At 43.6% G+C, this 20,610-nt stretch overlaps 1 protein-coding gene across 2 annotated transcripts in view; it reads right to left on the minus strand.

Annotated features, from left to right (window-relative positions):
• Window positions 1-20,610, minus strand: part of KREMEN1 (kringle containing transmembrane protein 1) — a 74,379-nt gene that overhangs the window by 27,315 nt on the left and 26,454 nt on the right. For both annotated transcript variants that reach the window (XM_050806819.1, XM_050806818.1), the window contains exon 3: window positions 20,240-20,331. In XM_050806819.1, the coding sequence (XP_050662776.1) occupies window positions 20,240-20,331 (92 nt within the window). The remainder of the gene's footprint in view (window positions 1-20,239; window positions 20,332-20,610) is intronic.

Consider the following 20,610-nt stretch of genomic DNA (forward strand, 5'->3'; position numbering starts at 1 on the left):
CAAATCCATACATCTGGTGTCAGAAAAGAAGTGTATGAATGTATGGGAAAAGGTTTTTTCCCCCTATTACTCCCTAAAATTAATATATTGAAGCCTGAGTTCCCAATATGAAGGTATTTGGAGGTGAAGCCTTTGGGAGGTAATTAGGTTTAGATGAGGTTATGACCGCTGAGTCCCCATGATGGAATCACTGCCCTTATATGAGAAAGAGACCAGAGCCCCCTCAGCAAACTAGGAAGAGAGGCCTCACCAGGCACTGAGTCGCCAGCACTTTGACCTTGGACTTCCTAGCCCCTTGAACTGTGAGAAATCAGTGTCTGTAGTTGAAGCCACCCACTCTATGGTATTTTGTCACAGCAGCCCAAACTGCCTAAGACAGATCCCCACTTCCTGGTATTCATGTCCTTGGATAATCTCCTCCCGCTGAGTGTGAGCTGGACTGCTGACATGCTTTTGACAAGTAGAATGTGGCAAAGTTGATGGGGATGACACTTCTGGGATTAGGTTACAAAAGATTATGACTTCATCTTGCTTGCAGACTCTCTATTGTTTTCTCGCTTTGTATATTTCTATGAAGCAATATGCCATGTCAGAGGCTGTGTGGTAAGGAACTGAGGGTGGACTTCGGCCAACATCCAGCAAGAAAAAGAATTTCACCCAATGGTCTGCAAATAACTAAATCCTACCAACAACCGTGTGAGGTTGAAAGTGGATCTTTCCTCAGTTGACCTTCAGATGAGACTCCAGCTCTGGTAGACACCTGGATTGCAGCTTTGTGAGAGACCTTGAAGCAGGATCTTGCTAAGTCATACCCTGGATTTCCTGACCCACAGAATGCATGAGATAATGAATGTGTGTTGTTTAAGCCACCAAGTTTTAAGGTAATTTGTTATGCAGTAATAGATAATTAATATACCTTATAATACTATAATACTTATAATACTAAATATAGCTTTATTGAATAAAGAAATTAATTCATCATGGGTCATGGACAATGAATCTCTGTGGACCTTAGTTTTCCATCTATGAGACTGATTTATGAATCACTCCGCTATCAGCTGAAGTCCTTTCCCTTTCTCCATTTGTTCCCCATGGTTTATATAACTGAGGATACAACAAAACACAAATGAGGCCTGGTCTCAGAAGCACTTCTAGGTCAGCTGAGAGTTATGTATTATACAATTCCAAAGTGACAGCCATATAGACACTTAGATAGCATTTTTTTCCTTTATGTTTCAGACTGGAAAACAGTATGGTCCAGTTTAATAAGCTTTATATCCACATTAGTCTGTTGGGCATATAAAAATATATTCATGCATATGTGTGCATGTACACACAGACACACATATATTTTAATGTATTTCACCATCTAACCAGCTCATTTTAAGTTGGCAGGAAGTACCTCTCTTAACCCAAAGACTCACCCTTCCCCCTCTAAGCCAAGTGGTTACCTTTCTCCCTTGCGTCACACATGGTTCAAATATAACAAATGTGGCTCACCACACAAAAGTTAAAATGCATCGTTCGGAAACAAACTAAATCTCTATAGTAGCAAATGTAAACAGAAAAGCTCTATGCAGTAGGAGTCCAGTGGTGGGGGCGGGGGGCCTGGCTTGGAAATGTCTGGGTTTTAGGGTTTAAACAACTGCAGTGAGTCAAGCTTCTCTAGTCAAGAGCATATGATATAAACCGAGTTTGTTAAAGGGACCTTGCGCGTGGAAACCTGAGCCAGGCATTTAATGGTTCTTAATAAGAGCTACTTGATGATGATCATCTTGGTCATTTACTCTGATTTTTGTCTCATTTATTCCATTATGCTTACAAGTAAGCATGTTATTATGTATTAGTTTACAGAGAGCCTAAGGCATATAATCATAAATGTTAAGGTTAGACATAAACAAGGTCATGGCTTGCATTAACGCAGCTGGAACCTCTAAGCTTTATTAATTTGTTGAACAAATCCAGGTGGTTCATGTTTCAATAGGACAGTGAGGTCTTGAAACACACCATGAGGTAGATCACTGGGAATCAGACCACAGCCTGCTGCCCTTCTAACCCATTTGAACATCAGTGGCCTAAGGTATCAAACTTGCCCCCAAAGGCAATCACTTGCCAATTGTGACACTGTCAATTCTACCTCCTACAATATCACATACATCTGCCCTTGCCTCTCTGCTCATGCTGCCACTTCCCCAGTTTGGATCACCATCTCCTTTCACTTAGACCACTGCATCAGACTCTTATTCTATCTCCATTTCTAGGCTTACCCTACTCTAATCTAGTTAGCAAACTGCAGCAGAATAATCTTTGTAGTACATTCCAGACAGAAGTGCAAAGGCCTGAAGCAAGAAAGATTGTGGCCTTGGCAGGAACTACAAGAAGTGAGCGTGACTGGTGGCAGAGAAAGAGAAAAGCAGCAGCAGCTGGTGAGGTAAGTGGAGCCCTTCCCCAAACCCTCAGAGCTCTCTGGTTGCCCCCCAGGATAAAGTCCAAACTTTCTCACATGGTACACTGCTGCAGCTCTTGTGCTGCTCCCCCTTCCCCTCTATGCTGCTCCCCATTCCCCTCTCCCACCACCATGACCTCTCTACCCTTCAGCTCACATTCTATACAGAGGCCAAATTGTAGTGTATTTGCAAGTTTCCCAACTAGACTTTGCTCTCTGGCCTCTGGGTTTTTGCCATGCTATTCCCTGTGCTTAGAATATTCTTCCCTTCTTAAGATTTCAGCCTGAACATCATTTCCCCTGGGAAGCCCCATGGCCCTCCCATCCTCCCCACCCTATCCCCCACAAGAAAGAGGGTTACGTGTCCTTGCTGTGTAGTTCTACAGCAGTCTATGCTGAGTTTCATTCTGAACATCTGTTTTCTTGTCTCTCTACCTGATTAACTATGAACAACTTAAGGGCAGGACTGTATCTTCCACACACCCCAGTATTCCCAGGGCCTGGAGTGGTCCCAGTCACGAAGCAGGTGATCTAGGACTATATGCTGAATGAACAAGCACTTCCTGTGTCACCCACTGAAATCATGGAATGAGTGGATAACAGTACTTCTTCTTTTTTTTTTTTCCATAAGTTATTGGGGAACAGGTGGTGTTTGGTTACATGAGTAAGTTCTTCAGTGGTGATTTGTGAGATTTTGGTGCACCCATCACTTGAGCAGTATACATTGCACCCAATTTGTAGTCTTTTTTCCTCACCCCATTCCCACCTTTTCCCCCTGAGTCCTCAAAGTCCACTGTGTCATTCTTACACCTTTGCATATCCATAGCTTAGCTCACACTTATGAGTGAGAACATACAGTGTTTGGTTTTCTATTCCTGAGTTACTTCGCACTTGGAATAATAGTCTCCAATCCCATCCAGGTTGCTGCGAATGCCATTAGAGTGGATAAAGGGCAGAGTGAATGAACAAGGTACAGTGAAAGTGGAAAGCAGACTCAACCTGCGTGACACCATCCACTTAAAGCTGAGAACAGTTGGTTTTGACTCCTTTCTCCTCTCTGTCTTCTTTGGCTATGCAAGAACATCATTCTGGATAATTGAGTTTTCCAGAAAGCTTAACTTTAAAATTTAACATTTTATCTTAATCATTTTGGATGAAACCTTTCTAACATGTATTAGATCTTTCTTAAACAAATGTAACAAGTTTAGTCTACTTTAAATTTTTCTTGGTAACTTAAGGTCATCAAATATACTTCAAAACGGCCCCAGACTGGTGTGCTTTTTTATGTTCTAGTGTCTGACTTTAATAGTTAATTTGTCTCTTGGTTGCTGTCTCAGTCAACGCAGGCTACTAAACAAAATGCCATAGGCTGGTGGCTTAAACAATGGACATGGTTCTGGAGGCTGAGAAGTCTAAGGTCAAGGTACTGGCAGTTTCAGTTCCTGATGAGGGCCCTCTTCCTGGCTTTCAGACCAAAGCCTTCTTGCCGTGTCCTCACATGGCAGAGGGAGATGGAGCTCTGGTTTCTCTTCCTTTCCTTTCCTTTTTTTTTTTTGACATGGAGTTTTGCTCTTGTTGCCCAGGCTGGAGTGCAATGGCGCAATCTTGGCTCACTGCAACCTCCACCCCCTGGGTTGAAGTGATTCTCTGGCCTCAGTCTTCCAAGTAGCTGGGATTACAGGTATCTGCCACCATGCCCAGCTAATTTTTTGTATTTTTAGTAGAGATGGGGTACACCATGTTGGCCAGGCTAGTCTCGAACTCCTTACCTCAGGTGATCCACCTGACTTGGCCTCCCAAAGAACTAGGATTACAGGCGTGAGCCACTGCACCCAGCCCTCTTCCTCTCCTTATAAGGACACTAATCCTATCATGGGAGTCCTACTCTCATGACCTCATCTAAACCTAATTATCTCCCCAAGGACCACATCTCCAAATATCATCACATTGCAGGGTCAGGGCTTCAACATAAGAATGGTGGGGGTAGAGGGGGGAGACAAACATTCAATCTAAAACAGTTGCTGTCAAGGCTGCTGCAACCTCAGAACATTAGAACTGAAAGGGGTCTTTGAGGGCATCTACTTATTACTGTCAATGCCTGCAGTCTTTGCTTAACCTCTTCTTAATTTGCTGCTTCTTAGGCTTAGAACAAAACTGTGGAGCTTATAAGAACTGTATGAAAAATAGAAGATGCAGCGTCTAAAAGAGGGAGGGCCATTATGCCCCTCACTTTCTGCCATCCACATTGTGGCTCAGGAGTGGGTTTTGCTTGCTCCCTTCCTAGGACTTGGCAATGTTCTGAAGGGCACTGGTGCCACCACCATGTGTCCAGGAGCAGGTGGTCTTTTACAGTGAGACAAACCCTAGGGTAAATTCTGGCCTCTCCATCACAGCCTTTCTCAGCTCAGTTCATCAACAGTGGAATGAGAATCAATACGGACCTCAAAGTGTTCTTGTGAGAAATAAAATGAGATAATGTAAATAAAGTAAATACCACAAGGCCTAGCAGAATAGAATGTGCTGAATAAATAGTGCTTATTATCATTATATACAATAAGACTTTCATCATTCACCACACAAACAAGAACAACTTGCTGAGTCATAGAAAAATAAAATAGGCTGATTTAAAAGACAAAAATCAAAGGCAGCCACCTCAGAAAACGGTTTGATTCCGGATATTAAAATATTAATCTCTTACATCTGTATAGCATACAGTGCATTTTCACATAAGTCAGCTCACAGGAAGCCCTAGCCCTTTCATCAGGGAGGCAGGACAGATGATATTCCTACAGCACAAAGAAGAAAACCAGTCTAGCAAGGTTAAAGGACTTGAATGGGGACACACAAGGCAGAACTGGAGAGTCGGGGTAAGCTCCAGGGTTGCAGACTCCCATTCCATGGGTGTTTTTTTTTGTTTTTTTCCATGTCTCTGACCCCTTTTCTTATAGGACCAGTCTGGGTAAGTAAGTGAAAATGACTCCCTGAGATTCAAGACTGAATTCTCAAACACATTAGTCCCTCAACACTCTGTGCCCCATGAGGGAAACCTCTGCGGTCCCAGTCAGCCTCTGAGGGGGCCACTGCCCTCTGACTTGTCCTGGAAAGTGTGGCTCGAAGTCTAGTCAGAGAAGACACGTCATGTTGCTTCAAAAGCATTACTACTCAACTGAGTGGATTCCTAGATCGTGTTCCACCCTTAGTGCTTCCCAGAAGCAGGGAGGAAAAGCCAATTTGAAAAAGGATATTTGTCTTCAAATTCCTTTTTCATTTCAAGCTTACTTTGAAGTCCTTGTGGCTTGGTCATGCATTTTTCCTCTTACCAAAGAGGCTTCATCACTTTCAATTTTAAAAAAATTATCTTCACATACAAATGGACCCCTTGTTTATCATAGCTGAGGTTTCAAAACTCGTGAAAATTAATTACAAACATTCAGATGTTGAAGATAAAAAATTTAGAGGAGTTAAAGAGAGATGGTCCTCCATTCGCATTAACCCAGGAACTATAGTTCTTTTACTATCATAAGAAACAACTGGGAAGCAATCAGACAGGCCCACTAAACATTGTTACATTTGAATATAACTGTGGCTTCATTGTGAAGGTGCTACATACCCCTCCATGGGGGCCTCCATGGCTGACAGCCACTCTTTGAGAACCACCTATTACCCACAGCACCTTCTCAGAGTCTCTGCTCCCATAACTGCTGCTGGTTGGGGACAAGACAAAGGGCTCCATCCTCTGGCCACAGCTGCCTCACTCTGGGGCCACCAGATTCTCTTTCTTAGGAAGCTGGAATTGGGATCCGCTCAGTGAATGCAGGCACTGAAATTGTAGGGATCTGTCAAGTAGGAGTTGAGGCAACCAAACTCAAGTTTGGGCCATGTGAGTGGATGAGTGAGCCAATTCTGCTGGTCCACGAAGAGGAAAAAGGATGGATAACAAGCTGAGAGGCAGACATGGGAGATGAAGTGGCCACTGAGAGAGACAGTGAAAGTGCCTGCTTTCTTTATAATTTCTTGGGACACAGAGGTTGGGTTCTGTGATACATCCCAATGGTCTTCGAATAGATTTCTTTTGCTCAAGTTAGCTTGAGTGAGTTCTAGTCCTGGTAACCAAATCATTCCTATCAAAGACAGAAGGCATACCCATCACAGCAAAGGCTGTTTGAATCCAAATCTTCAGCTGGTAATTCACCAAGAAGCAGCCTTGACTATTATTATGTTTTCTATTCCACTGCTCTGACCAGATCTGGGATATTTGCTTTAAGAAACCAGATGCTAAGTTCTTGTCCTATGTCTTAAAAAAACTCTTTCCAAGGCCAGGCGTGGTGGCTCACGCCTGTAATTCTAGCACTTTGGGAGGCTGAGGCAGGTGGATCACGAGAGGTCAGGAGATCGAGACCATCCTAGCTAACACGGTGAAATCCTGTTTCTACTAAAAGTACAAAAAAATAGCTGGGCGAGGTGGCAGGCGCCTGTAGTCCCAGCTACTCAGGTGGCTGAGGCAGGAGAATGGCGTGAACCTGGGAGGTGGAGCTTGCGGTGAGCCAAGATCGCGCCACTGCACTCCAGCCTGGGCGACAGAGTGAGACTCCGTCTCAACAAAACAAAAAACAAAAACAAAAAAAAACTCTTTCCAAGGCTCTGCAGAACTCCTTTTTTTTTTTCTAAGTAAAATCTGCTTTTTCGCCGGGCGCGGTGGCTCAAGCCTGTAATCCTAGCACTTTGGGAGGCCGAGACGGGCGGATCACGAGGTCAGGAGATCGAGACCATCCTGGCTAACACGGTGAAACCCCGTCTCTACTAAAAATACAAGAAAATTAGCCGGGCGAGGTGGCAGGCGCCTGTAGTCCCAGCTACTCGGGAGGCTGAGGCAGGAGAATGGCGTGAACCCGGGGGGGCGGAGCTTGCAGTGAGCCAAGATCGCGCCACTGCACTCCAGCCTGGGGCACAGAGCAAGACTCCGTCTCAAAAAAAAAAAAAAAAAAAAAAAAAAAAAAAAAATCTGCTTTTTCAGAAATGATGTAACTCCTCTGCTGATTTTTTTTTTTTTTTTTTTTAATAGAGACAGGGTCTCACTCTGTTGCCCAGGCGGAAGCACAGTGATGCAATCATACTCACTGCAGCCTTGAACTCCTGAGCTCAAGTGATCTTCCCATCTCAGCCTCCCGAGTAGCTGGGACTACCAGTGTGTACTACCATGGCTGGATAATTATTTGTGTATCTTGTAGAGATGGGGTCTCACTATGTTGCCCAGACTGGTCTCAAACTTGTGGCCTCAAGTGATCCTCCTGCCTCAGCCTCCCAAAGTGCTTCTCTGCTGATTTTAAATGTCATTTAACCCTGTGTCAATACCATCTTCTGCCTCAAGGACCCCACACTGGTGCCTCAGTAGCTGATTTCTCCCCTCCATGGAAAGAAAAACTATGTACATCTGAGGCTGCAGCTGGTATCCTACTTCTTTCAGAGCATCAACAGGTTAAGTGTGGATTCATCCACACCCTCAGACCTGTGACCATAAGCTCATTGCACCCCGCGCCGTTCATCTGCAACTCCATTCGAAATCTGACAGCTGCCATCTTGGTCCTACTCCTCACAATATGGCCCCTACCTCTATAACTTTATTTCTAAACATAAACTTCCTTTTCAGTCACTCTGATCCTTCAAACAGTCTTACTTGTGCCCCTGAGTCTTACAGCAACACCCCCAAATAAATAAATAAGCACAGCTTTTTCTTCCTCTGTGAAATTCTGTCCTTGGGGGACGTAGTAAGAGTTCCTAAAGATCCTGATCCTGTAAGGCCAGGATCTGTCACAGCAGTAGTTCCCTCCCGGTGGGAGTTCCTTCTCTGAAACTTAGTTTCTGGTGAGTTAATGTGATAAAGAGTCAAAAGAGGCTCTAGTAATTTCTCCCCTCCCTGTACATTTGGTTGCTCCCACTTTAATAGATTTCCCCACTTCTTAAATCGGGCCTTGCAACTTGCTTTGATCCATAGAATGTGGTAGACTTCTGAGTTCATGCCTTAAGAGGAATGGCAGCTTCTGCTGCTTCTGTCTTGGAAGCCAGCCACGGTATAAGAAGTCTGAATACCCTGCTGTTGAGAGAAGTCACTGGATAGAGGTCTGAAGCCACCTTGAATGCCAGCAGAGCTCCCAGTTGCATGCAGGCACCTCACTGAGTCCAGGTGACAGTAGCAGAAGAACCACTCAGCTGAAACTCAGGTCGACCCAGAGAACTGGGAGAAATGATAAACTGTTGGTGCTTAAGTCACTAGGGCTGGGGATGGCTCATTACACAGCAATAAACAACTAGTACACATTACTTGGTAAAAGGTCAGTCCAAGTTCAAGAGGAATGATAACTGCTGTGTCCCTGGGAAGAAAAGCTCGTTTGTTGACTTGGACTTTTTTTTTCAGGGACACCACAAATATCCCAGGCAAGGAACCTCTTCCTGCTCTTTTATCCCTTGCATATTCCACTTGTCAACAAGCTCTGTCTTCTTCCTAAGTGCCTCTTGGACTTAATCCTTCCTGTCTTGTCTCACTGCTGCCATCATAGCCCAGGCCCTTATCCCCTGAGTTTAGAAATCTACACCCGTCCTCTCTTCCCCAAACTTTCTTCCTTTGATCCATCCTGTAAATGACATTGGGCTTGCTTTTCTTCCTAAACAAGGGCTTTCAGCATATCAGTCCCATCTAATCAACTCTTGCTTTCCAGGTGTGACCTGGTTCCTTTTTGTCCACTCCTCTACTCAGGAAGCCTGGATCCCAACCCACACGCACATCAATTCTATGCCTCCTCCAAGCTTCTGTCCTGCTGTTCCCTGACCCACTCAGCCACCAGCCACCTTTCTTCCAATTTCTGCAATCTTTACTGAGTCCTCTTGTCTTCAAAAACTCAAAACACTCTACCTCATAATTCAACACTTATTTATATAATTGGTGTGCTGGTCTGCAATTTTCTCTTAGGTTTATAACTCAGATTCCCAATTACATCATAAGATTGAGGGGCAATTTCTTCTTTATAGGCAAGTGCTGGTATAAAGATTTTCAGTAAAGTCATCCCTATCAATTTGAATGAGTTTTCATTTTTAAGTCCCTAGTGTGCTTTACACAACTGTGCTTTAGAACATTTGTATCTGTCACTGTACCAATATCCATTTCGTTCAGAAAGTCTGTATTTTTTTAATGGAAAATTAAATAATACCCACTGGCAAAAAACAAAAAATAACTGAGTACATGCCAGATCTGAAACCATAAAACTGCATTGCAGGAACAAACGTGAGAGCCAGGCAGAGTGGCTCACACCTGTAATCCTAGTACTCTGGGAGGCCAAGGTGGGAGGATTGCTAGAGCCCAGGAGTTTGCGACCAGCCTGGGCAGCATAGCAAGACTCCATCTCTAAAAAAGTAAAAATATTTGCCGGCATAGTAGTGTGTGCCTGTTGTCCCAGCTACTTGGGACACTGAGGTGGGAGAATCGCTTGAGTCTAGGAGGTCCAGTCTGCAGTGATCCATGATCATGCCACTGCACTCCAGCCTGGGCAACAGAGCAAGACCCTGTCACAAACAGACAACAAACAAACAAACAAACATGGGGTCTCTTGTGTTCGCTGAGTTCAGTGCTGCAGCAGGCCACAGGGAACAGTCACTGCAGCAGCTGATGCCTGGTACTAAGACCTATGGTCAGTTAGATAAAAAAGGGATGGGCAGAAATAAAATGCAGGTTATGAATAACATATTCTAGGAATCAGATGACAGAAACATACTAACGGCAGTCCATTCCTTGGGGAAAGCATACCATCACAATACCTGCTGGTACTTTCATGTCTACCTGATATGTGCTAGGACTTAGGGTAGCATGCATTTTATTCATTTAATCTTCAAAAAAAACCCTGGAAGGCACCGATGAGGAAACCAAGGCACAACTGAGAGTCATTGTGCCTAAAGCTAGTAAGCAGATAATGATTCAAACCTAACTGGGTGTGACTCAGATGTCCACATTCTTTCCATCTTTGCACCAGCTTGTGTTGTCTCTTATGGGAAGAGAGGAAGAGATAAGACTTCACGGCATCAAGAAAGAATTTTGTCTTTTGAGACAGGGTTTCACTCTCATCGCCCAGACTAAAGTGCAATGGCACAATCTAGGCTTACCACAACCTCTGCCTTCTGGGCTCAAGCGATTCTTCTGCCTTAGCCTCCTGAGTAGCTGGACTACAGGCACGTGCCCACTATACCTGGCTAATTTGTGTATTTTTGGTAGAGATGGGGTTTCACCACATTGCCCATGCTGGTCTCAAACTCGTGGGCTCAAGCAATCTGCCCATCTTAGCCTCCCAAAGTGTTGGGATTATAGGCATGAGCCACCATACCCAGCCAAGAAAGAATACTTAGCAAGCATTAATACACTCTCCACTGTGCTAGGTGTGGGGAAGATTGTTGAAATACATGGCTCTTTTTAGTGGTTACCAGGGAAAGGCTTGAAGAGGTAAAGCTTCCATAAATTCCATCAGCACTCCCCCACAAATATAAGTACAATCAAGTAAAACAAGGGTGCCTGTGATACGAGCTCAGCCTCCACCTCCTGAGCTCAAGCGATCCTCCTGAGTAGCTGGGATCATAGGCACATGCTACAACACCTGGTGAATTTTTAAGTTTTCTGTAAAGATAGGGTCTCCCTATGTTGCCTAGGCTAGTCTTGAACTCCTTGGCTCTAGCGATCCTCCCACCTTAGTCTCCCAAAGTGCTGTGATTATAAGCATGAGCCACCTCGCCTGGCCTATTAATATTCATTTCAATATTGCTTTGGCTATCAACAAAAGTTGGAATTTTCATTTTAGCTGTAAAGCTGGTACACAGCCAGGTGTGGTGGCTCCTGCCTGTAATCCCAGCACTTTGGGAAGCTGAGGCGGGCGAATCACAAGGTCAGAAGTTCAAGACCAGCCAGGAAAACATGATGAACCCCCGTCTCTACTAAAAATACAAAAATTAGCTGGGTGTAGTGGTGGACGCCTGTAATCCCAGCTACTTGGGAGGCTGAGGCAGGAGAATCTCTTGAAACCAGAAGGCAGAGGTTGCAGTGAGCTGAGATCACACCACTGCACACCAGCCTCGGCAGCAAGAGCAAAACTCTGTTTCAAAAAAAAAAAAAAAAGTAGGCCAGGTGCGGTGGCTCACGCCTGTAATCCCAGCACTTTGGGAGGCCGAGGCAGGCAGATCACGAGGTCAGGAGATCAAGACCATCCTGGCTAACATGGTGAAACCCCGTCTCTACTTAAAAAATACCAAAAAAATTAGCCGGGCGTGGTGGCGGGTGCCTGTAGTCCCAGCTACTTGGGAGGCTGAGGCAGGAGAATAGCGTGAACCCGAGAGGCGGAGCTTGCAGTGAGCCGAGATGGCGCCACTGCACCCTAGCCGGGGCGGCAGAGCGAGACTCCGTCTTAAAAAAAAAAAGTATAAATGGTACACAGGGATGCGTCATTTTAGAGGAGGTGAACTTCAGCCCACAGCAGTGAAGACATGGTACTGGGGGATAACCTACGGCCCACACAAAGCTGCTGATGAACTGTTTTGTGCAGTAGGTCCAACCCCAGGGGAGCCCTTTCCTAGCTGAGAACAGCTGGTCTGGGAACACCCACAGAGATAGCCCAGCATACTGCAGAGTGGCTCTGCTGGGCAGCAAATGCTTCCTGGATCCCATCTCAGCCTGCTTTACTCCTGGGGCTTGGGATTTCCCAAAGCCAAAGAAGAAAAGAAAATGACTTAGAGCTAACAGCATGAACTGCAGACCCTCTGTCGCCACTGAGTTAATCCTTTGGTTTCCACAATGTCACAAAAGCAATCTTAATAATCCACCATAGTATCAGAATTTCAAACTTTAATTTCCAAACAATTCACAAAGAAAATTCTGAAGAATGACCTCAACAGTAGCCCAAATCCATCCCAGAGCCCCTGTTTTCAAGGAAATAAAGGAAATAGGACTATTCTCAAGTGCTAGAAGGAAAAGGCACTGGTCTTGCTATCAGGAATCCTAGTCAAAAATCCTCTTTGACTCAGACTGTAATCCTCATCAAATCACTTAACTATCTAGGCTCAATTTTCTTATCTGAGAAATGGGGGCGGGAGAGTAGACATGCCATCTGCTTCATGGGATTGTTGAAAAGGTTAAACAAGATAATGTGTTGGGAGGCCGAGGCAGTCGGATCACGAGGTCAGGAGATTGAGACCATCTTGGCTAACAAGGCGAAACCCCATCTCTATTAAAAAACACACAAAAAAATTAGCTGGGCGTGGTGGCGGGCGCCTGGAGTCCCAGCTACTCGGGAGGCTGAGGCAGGAGAATGGTGTGAACCCGGGAGGTGGAGCTTGCAGTGAGCCGAGATCACACCACTGCACTCCAGCCTGGGTGACACAGCGAGACTCTGTCTCAAAAAAAAAAAAAAAAAAAAAAAGAGATAATGTGAATGAATATAAGTGCTTTTTGTACATAGTAGGCACTCAGCAATAGCTGAAACATACTAGAAAGCAGTGCTGACATTAAAACACAGAAAGTGCTGACAGAAACAAAACATTTTCTATAATTGAGAAACTGCCTTGACCACCACTGCCGCAGCGCCCTTGGCTTTTTACTCAAACTCTAACACAGTTTTAAAAACTCTTATCAGGGATAATAGGAAGCTTTCACATCCTATTTTTTGGGCTGACTTTTGTAAGGCAAACACTAACATCTGAAATCTACTTTAAATCTATTTTTAACAAGTCCAGGTATTAGTTAGTTAAAAGAAAGCTGAGCTGGTGAGGTCACCAGCTGAGATGGACCTAAGGTTCCACATGTATTGCAGAGGTGCGACTGCTGGCATCCTCTTAGGGCTGATCTGTGCGAATGATACAATCACTAAATAACTTATCATAGGTTAAAAGTGGGAAATCTTGACCCAAATCCCTAATACAGAGGTTTAAGGAACTATAGAGAAATGTCTCCTTCAGACACTCAGCCCTCACCTCAGCTTCATCACCATCTTCCTGGATCAGGTCCAGGCTTCATGCCCAGACCATAAGACCTGACATCATCTAGCCCTGTCTGCTTCTCAGACCTCATCTCCTGCCCTCTTCATCTTAAAATTTATGTTTCAGCAACACCAACTTGCTTGGAATTCATCAGTGCACGTGTGTGTGTATGTGTGTGTATGTGTGCACGCACACGCACATGCATAGGCGCAAACTGTTCCCTTTGCCTCCAATGCCCTCACTACCCCCACCCCATCCAGCCCTAACATCTAGAACCTTGCTCCTTAAAGTGAGTCCTGCAGCTCTGGCATCCCAGAACCTTGTTAGAAATGTAACAGGCCTGTTCTAGACCTACTGATAAGAATCTGTATTTTATGGCATGAACCCGGGAGGTGGAGCTTGCAGTGAGCCAAGATTGCGCCACTGCACTACAGCCTGGGAGACAGAGCCAGACTCCGTCTCAAAAAAAAAAAAAAAAAAAAAAAAAAAAAAAAAAATCTGTATTTTAATAAGATCCCAGGTGACTGGATGTACTTTAAAGTAGAGAAGACCTAAACTAAGACCCCACTCTTTCCAGAAGCCCTCTTCAACAGACAGTAGCACCTGCCTCCCTACCATGCCAAACAGATGGCCCTCCTGGGTGCTCCCAACTTTTGCTCACCTCACTTCTTATAGAGTATTTTGCATATGCTTATCTGTTCATGTGTCTGTCTTCGGTTTCAGACTGAGGATTCCCCACAGGCTGCAGAACACACTATCCTTGTGACCCCATTTTGTACAAGGTCTGACAGATGGTCAGAGCTTAAGAAATGTCATTTGACACAACTAATAACTTCAAAATATGTCTAAAGCTCTTGTGATTTTATTTATTTTTTGAGATGGAGTCTCGCTCTGTCACCCAGGCTGTAGTGCAATGGCACCATCTCAGCTCACTGCAACCGCTGCCTCCTAGGTTCAAGTGATTCTCCTGCCTCAGCCTCCCGAGTAGCTGGGACTACAGATGTGCACCACCACGCCTGGTTTACTTTTGTATCTTTAGTGGAGATGGGGTTTCGCCATGTTGGCCAGGCTGGTTTTGAACTCCTGACCTCAGGTGATCTGCCCACCTTGACCTCCCAAAGTGCTGGGATTACAGGCGTGAGCCACTGCACCCAGCCAAGTTCTTGTGATTTTTAAACTTTATTTACTAACTTTAACCTCAATAATTAATAGTTTTAATAACTTTAAATAACTAATAGTTTTAACAAGTTTAATAACTAAAACTTTAATAACTAACTTTAACAATGATGTCAGATACTTGTGGGCTATGTGTAAAAGTATTACAATTGGCTGGGCACGGTGGCTCATTCCTGTAATCCCAGCAATTTGGGAGGCCAAGGCAGGAGGATTGCTGAGCCCGGGAGTACGAGACCGGCTAGGGGAACATGGCAAAACCCTGTCTCTACAAAAAATACACAAATTATCCAGCTGTGATGGCATGTGCCTGTAGGCCTAGCTACTCAGGAGGCTGAGGTGGGACAACCGCTAGAGCCTAAGAGGTAGACGCTGCAATGAGCCAAGATTTCACCACTTCTCTCCAACCTGTGTGACACGGCAAGACTCTGTCTCAAAAAAAAAAAAAAAAAGTACTACAATTTAGGTTAATCATGTTACATATTTGAATCTAGATACTCAGGATGCTGTGTTTATGTACTCTTTAAAATATTATAAAATAATTTTAAATTTTATCTTTTTATTATGCAAAGTTTCAAATATACACAAAAGTGGGAAAGAATAATGAACCCATCACCCAGCATCGACGAATATCCACTTTTTTTAAAACCATTCTTGTTTCATCTATTTCCCTCACCCCCACCTAGTCACTCTTTGGGGGGCTGGATTGTTTTAAAACAAATCCCAAATATGTCATTTCAACCACAAATATTTCAGTATCTGTAATTTTAAAGGACTTAACCACCATGCCATTATCGTAGCTAATAAAATTGACAGTAATTCCTTAATATGATCTAATACTCGTCTGTATTCAAATGTCCCTAATTCAAAGATGAATTTTTATGGCTGGATTTGCAGAAATTGGGGGAATGTTTTTCAGCAAACAAGACAGCTCTCAATAGTCAAACCAACAGGCCTTAGAGATCTAAAGTGTGGGATCTAGAGACATGTTAAACCTGATGGCACTGGAATTTGCTTTTGAAGTCTGAATTTCTCCTGGCTGCAATGAGAACTTAGGGTTTCTGAGAAACATACTGGCAGAAGCAGTTTCAGGGGCAAATCCAATTACCTCTGAGTTGTTCTTTTAACGGTAAGTTCTGTTCCGTGCTCTGCAGGTCAAGAGCAGTTCAGATTTCCCTCTGCTCCCATTTGAGTCGTACTTCAGGTCTGCCTCCTGCTTGTTGTAGCTCTACACATAACACACCAAGGGGCAGAGATCTGGTTTCCACACAATGGCCCACCATTCAGCCAGATTCTGCTTTGTCCCTAAATATTCATTCTCCCTGGCTCCTGCTGGGTCTGTTATATTCAGATATGAACTTTCCAGGAATCTGATCATGTCACAGGGCTTTTTCTGTATGACAAGTTCAATGCTAATCATGAATAGCAGGCTTCACGCAGAGGTTTAGTATTATTCATGAAAATTGTGACTACACATCCAGAAATAGGGCAAAAGTGGCCTAAAATAGGCAGGTTGTATCTCTGTTAAATCCGCCAGGCAATTACCAACGTCTCTTGCTACAAACTACACAAGAGATTTTGCTCAACTATGTTAATCAGACACACTGGAAGCACAATATGCTGCCAGACTCTGTGTCTGAGGTCCAGCCTGATGGGGAGCCCTGGTCCCCACAGGGTAAACTGAAGGGTTTTCCAAAGAACCAAAGCCAGACACCACCCACCCTCTATCCCCAGAAACCAGGTACTATAAAGCTCTCATTCCCAACTTCTACAAATCTCTGCCCAGACCAACTCAAGGCTAGCTTTAGAGATTTTAGAGGGTTATCAAGGGGCCACAGAAAAATTGAAATAATATTTAATTTTCCTTTTTTGGAACAGTAAAGCATATCTGGTAAATATTACAAATTAGACGCATACTAAGTGGTTTATAGCATTTTGTTATAATTATCTCTTCTGGAACCTGGTTTCAATGACCACATGAATCAGCTCCTATTGGCCCAGATTATATTTTAGAAATACAAGTCGAAGATTATCTTTCCAAATAAAAGTGCCCAGATTGAAACCCCCTCTTTACCACTCCCAAGAGAATGACACAGGCTGGTACTAAAAGACTATCTTTGTGTTGAGCAAATGGACCGAGGAAAATCTGCTTTCCTCTCCCTCTGCCTCTTTCTTCTTTACATAACTAGAGGCAAATGAGATGTTTTTCATTTTAAAAATTTGATTAAGCAGACTGAGCAAAAGCCCATTCTTCTGGTCTTTACTGTTTTCTCAATTTGGGGACTGGAAGAAGGCACACTCAGGTTGGAAGGATAGTGAAGCTAAGCCTGAACTGCCAGGCAGTGTTGACATCTGGGCGTTTAAATTACAAAAGGTGAGCACTATGTCTGCAGCACTGGTAGGGGGCCGCCTTTCCCCCTGAAGGCCTCAGAATTCAGCTGTTATTCCAGGTACTAGTGAAAGGGTTCCCGGGTCCCATATACAAGCCTCCTGACCTGAGAGGTGAGAAAGATGGCAAGGCAGAGGGTAGGTTTAAATAATAAGAAAAAAAATAACCCAGATAGAATGTTATGAACGCACTGTCTTTTTCTTCAGCTCTAGGCACTGAGCTCTTTTGGCATATTTTAAAATACATTATATATACTACATTAATAGACTCCTTATAGAACCAGATCTTCCTTTAGTTTCTGTGGTTCAAACCTTCTGCAAGAGCTTTCTACACACAGTATTTTCTCTACCTTGTTTAAAAGTACAGTCATGTATCTCTTAGGCAAGGATTCATTCTGAGAACTGCATGGTCATATAATTTTGTTGTTGTGTGACCATAATAGAGTACACTTGCACAAACTGAGATGGGATAGCCTACTACACACCTAGTCTATAATGGGATAGCCTGTCACTCCTAGGCTACAAATCTGAGCAGCATGTTACTGTACTGAATACCGTAGGCAACTGTAACATAATGGTAAGTACTTATGTATCTAAGCATATCTAAACATAGAAAAAGTACAGTAAAAATACTGTATACGAGATAAAAATTCATTTACCTGTATCATGGCACTTGCCATGAATGGAGCCTGCAAGACTGCAAGTTGCTCTGGGTGAGTCAGTGAGTGAGTGGTGAGTGAATGTGAAGGCCTAGGACATTACTGTACATTACTGTAGACTTTATAAACACTGAACATTTAGGCTACACTAAATTCATTAAAAACTATTTTTCTTGAATAATAAATTAACCTTAGCTACTGTAACTTTTTTACTTTATAAACTTTTTAATTACTTTAGCATTTTGAGTATTTCATAATAACACTTAGCTTACAACACACATTGTATAGCTGTACAAAAATATTTTCTTCCTTTCTTTATATCCTTCTTTTTCTTTTTTTTTTTTTTTTGGAAACAGACTCTTGTGTTGGCCAGACTGGAGTGCAGTGGCATGATCTTGGCTCAATGCAATCTTTGCCTCCCAGGTTCAAGTGATTCTTGTTGCTCAGCCTCCCAAGTACCTGGGATTACAGGTGCATGCCAACAAACCTGGCTAATTTTTGTGTTTTTAGTAGAGATGGGGTTTTACTATGTTGGCCAAGCTGGTCTGGAACTCCTGGCTTCAAGTGATCTGCCCGCTTCAGCCTCCCAAAGTGCTGGGATTACAGGTGTGAGCCAACATGCCCAGCCTTTATATCCTTCTTCTATAAGTTTTTTTTATTATATTTTTTAAATGTTTTACTTTCGTTTACTTTTTAAACTTTTTTGTTAAAAACTAAGACACAAACACACACAATAACCTAGGCCACACAAAGTCAGGATCATCAGTATCACTGTCTTCCACCTCCACATTTTGTCCCACTGGAAGGGGACAATAACACACATGGAGCTGTCATCTCCTGTGAAAACAATGCCTTCTTCTGGAATACCTCCTGAAGGACCTGCCTGAGGCTGTTTCACAGTTAACTACTTTTAATAAGTAGAAGAAATATACTCTAAAATAATAGTAAAAAATAGTATGGTAAATACATAAACCAGTAACATAGTTGTTTACTATCATTATCAAGTATGTACTATATATAATTGTATATGTTATACTTCTGTGTGACTGGAAGTACAGTGGGTTTATTTGTACCAGCATCACCACAAACATATGAGTAACGTGTTGCACTATAACATCAGTAGGCAACAGAAATTTTTCAGCTCCATTATAATCTTTATACACATATATAAAGACTAGTCCATGCCTGTAATCGCAGCACTTTGGGAGGCCAAGGCGGGCGGATCACCTGAGGTCAGGAGTTCAAGACCAGCCTGACCACATGGAGAAACTCCATCCCTACTAAAAATACAAAATTAGCCAGACATGGTGGCACATGCCTGTAATCCCAGCTACTTGGGAGGCTGAGGCAGGAGAATCACTTGAACCCAGGAGGTGGAGATTGCAGTGAGCCTAGATGGCACCACTGCACTCCAGCCTGGGCGACAGAGTGAGACTCTGTGTCAAAAAAAAAAAAAAAAAAAAAGATTAGTCAAGTGCAGTAGTGAGAAGGGAAGAAAGAAGGAAGAAAGAAGAGTAGAAAAAGAAGTGTGATCTGTAACTGACTGAACAATCAGTTTAAATACTCCATATGGGACCACCATTGTATATGTGGTCTGTTTTGTGTGGTGCATGACTGTATCTTTTTAAGATTCCTCCTACACCATACACTCCCGAAGGTCAGCGTATCCTATTGTCTTTGTAGTTTGCATATAATAAACAGTGAATACAGGTGCCGGGTGCGGTGGCTCACACCTGTAATCCCAGCACTTTGGATCATGAGGTCAGGGGATGGAGACCATCCTGGCCAACATGGTGAAACCCCATCTCTACTAAAATACAAAAATTATCTGGGCATGATGGCACATGCCTGTAGTTCCAGCAACTGAGGAAGCTGAGGCAGGAGAATCACTTGAACCCAGGAGGCGGAGGTTGCAGTGAGCTGAGATCGCACCACAGCACTCCAGCCTGGAGACACAGCAAGACTCTGTCTCAAAAAAACAAAACAAAACAAAACAAAACCAGGGAATAAATGAATGAAACAGTTAGAAAACAGGCATTTTAGTAAAAGGCTGAAGAAACTGGGTTGTGAGTTATAAACAGAAGAACATGTTAGGCTAATGTGGGTAAAAGAACTACTACATCAGCTTTGTATGGTATTTAACAAGGTATTTACCAAATATCACTTCTGGGGACCTATTCAAATCCAAATAATAAGTAGTGCCATCACTGAGTTTCACTATGTATAAAGATGTTCATTCCAAAAAGTACAAAATACTTTTTCCCCTAGCCTGCTTCTGAGCGGTTGCCCTCTCTATCCCTGAAAGAATCAGAAATTGACCAAAAGTAGGAATTCTCATGGGGCTTACCCATCAAGGGAATACCTTTAGAATGAGGTGCCAAGGAAATCAGCATTCCTATTCCTGAAAAGCCTCAACAAGAGAAGTGAAAATCCTCAGCCCAGGAGGGCTTCTCCTTTCACATGCTCCATGAAATCCACCAGCCTAACTACCTGACTCTGGCACGGGCCTCCCTCTCCGCACTCTTAGTGTTCACAGTCCTGTAAACCATCACATTGGGTATTACAGTCTTACTCTGGCAAGCAGGTATCTCACAGTACTTCCAGTAGACACCATCCTCGTGCTCTGCCACATAGCACCAGGGGCTCACGTCTCCATCTGGGTTTCTGTTGGGGAAAAGGACAAAACTGATGACTCCTGATGTTTTTTGTTTTTTTGTTTTTTTGTTTTTTTTTTTGAGATGGAATCTCGCTCTGTTGCCCAGGCTGGAGTGCAGTGGCCGGATCTCAGCTCACTGCAAGCTCCGCCTCCTGGGTTCACGCCATTCTCCTGCCTCAGCCTCCCGAGTAGCTGGGACTACAGGCACCCGCCACCTCGCCCGGCTAGTTTTTTTTTTTGTATGTTTTAGTAGAGACGGAGTTTCACCGGGTTAGCCAGGATGGTCT

Source organism: Macaca thibetana, chromosome 10 (genome assembly GCF_024542745.1).
Source record: "Macaca thibetana thibetana isolate TM-01 chromosome 10, ASM2454274v1, whole genome shotgun sequence".
Lineage (NCBI taxonomy): Eukaryota > Metazoa > Chordata > Mammalia > Primates > Cercopithecidae > Macaca > Macaca thibetana.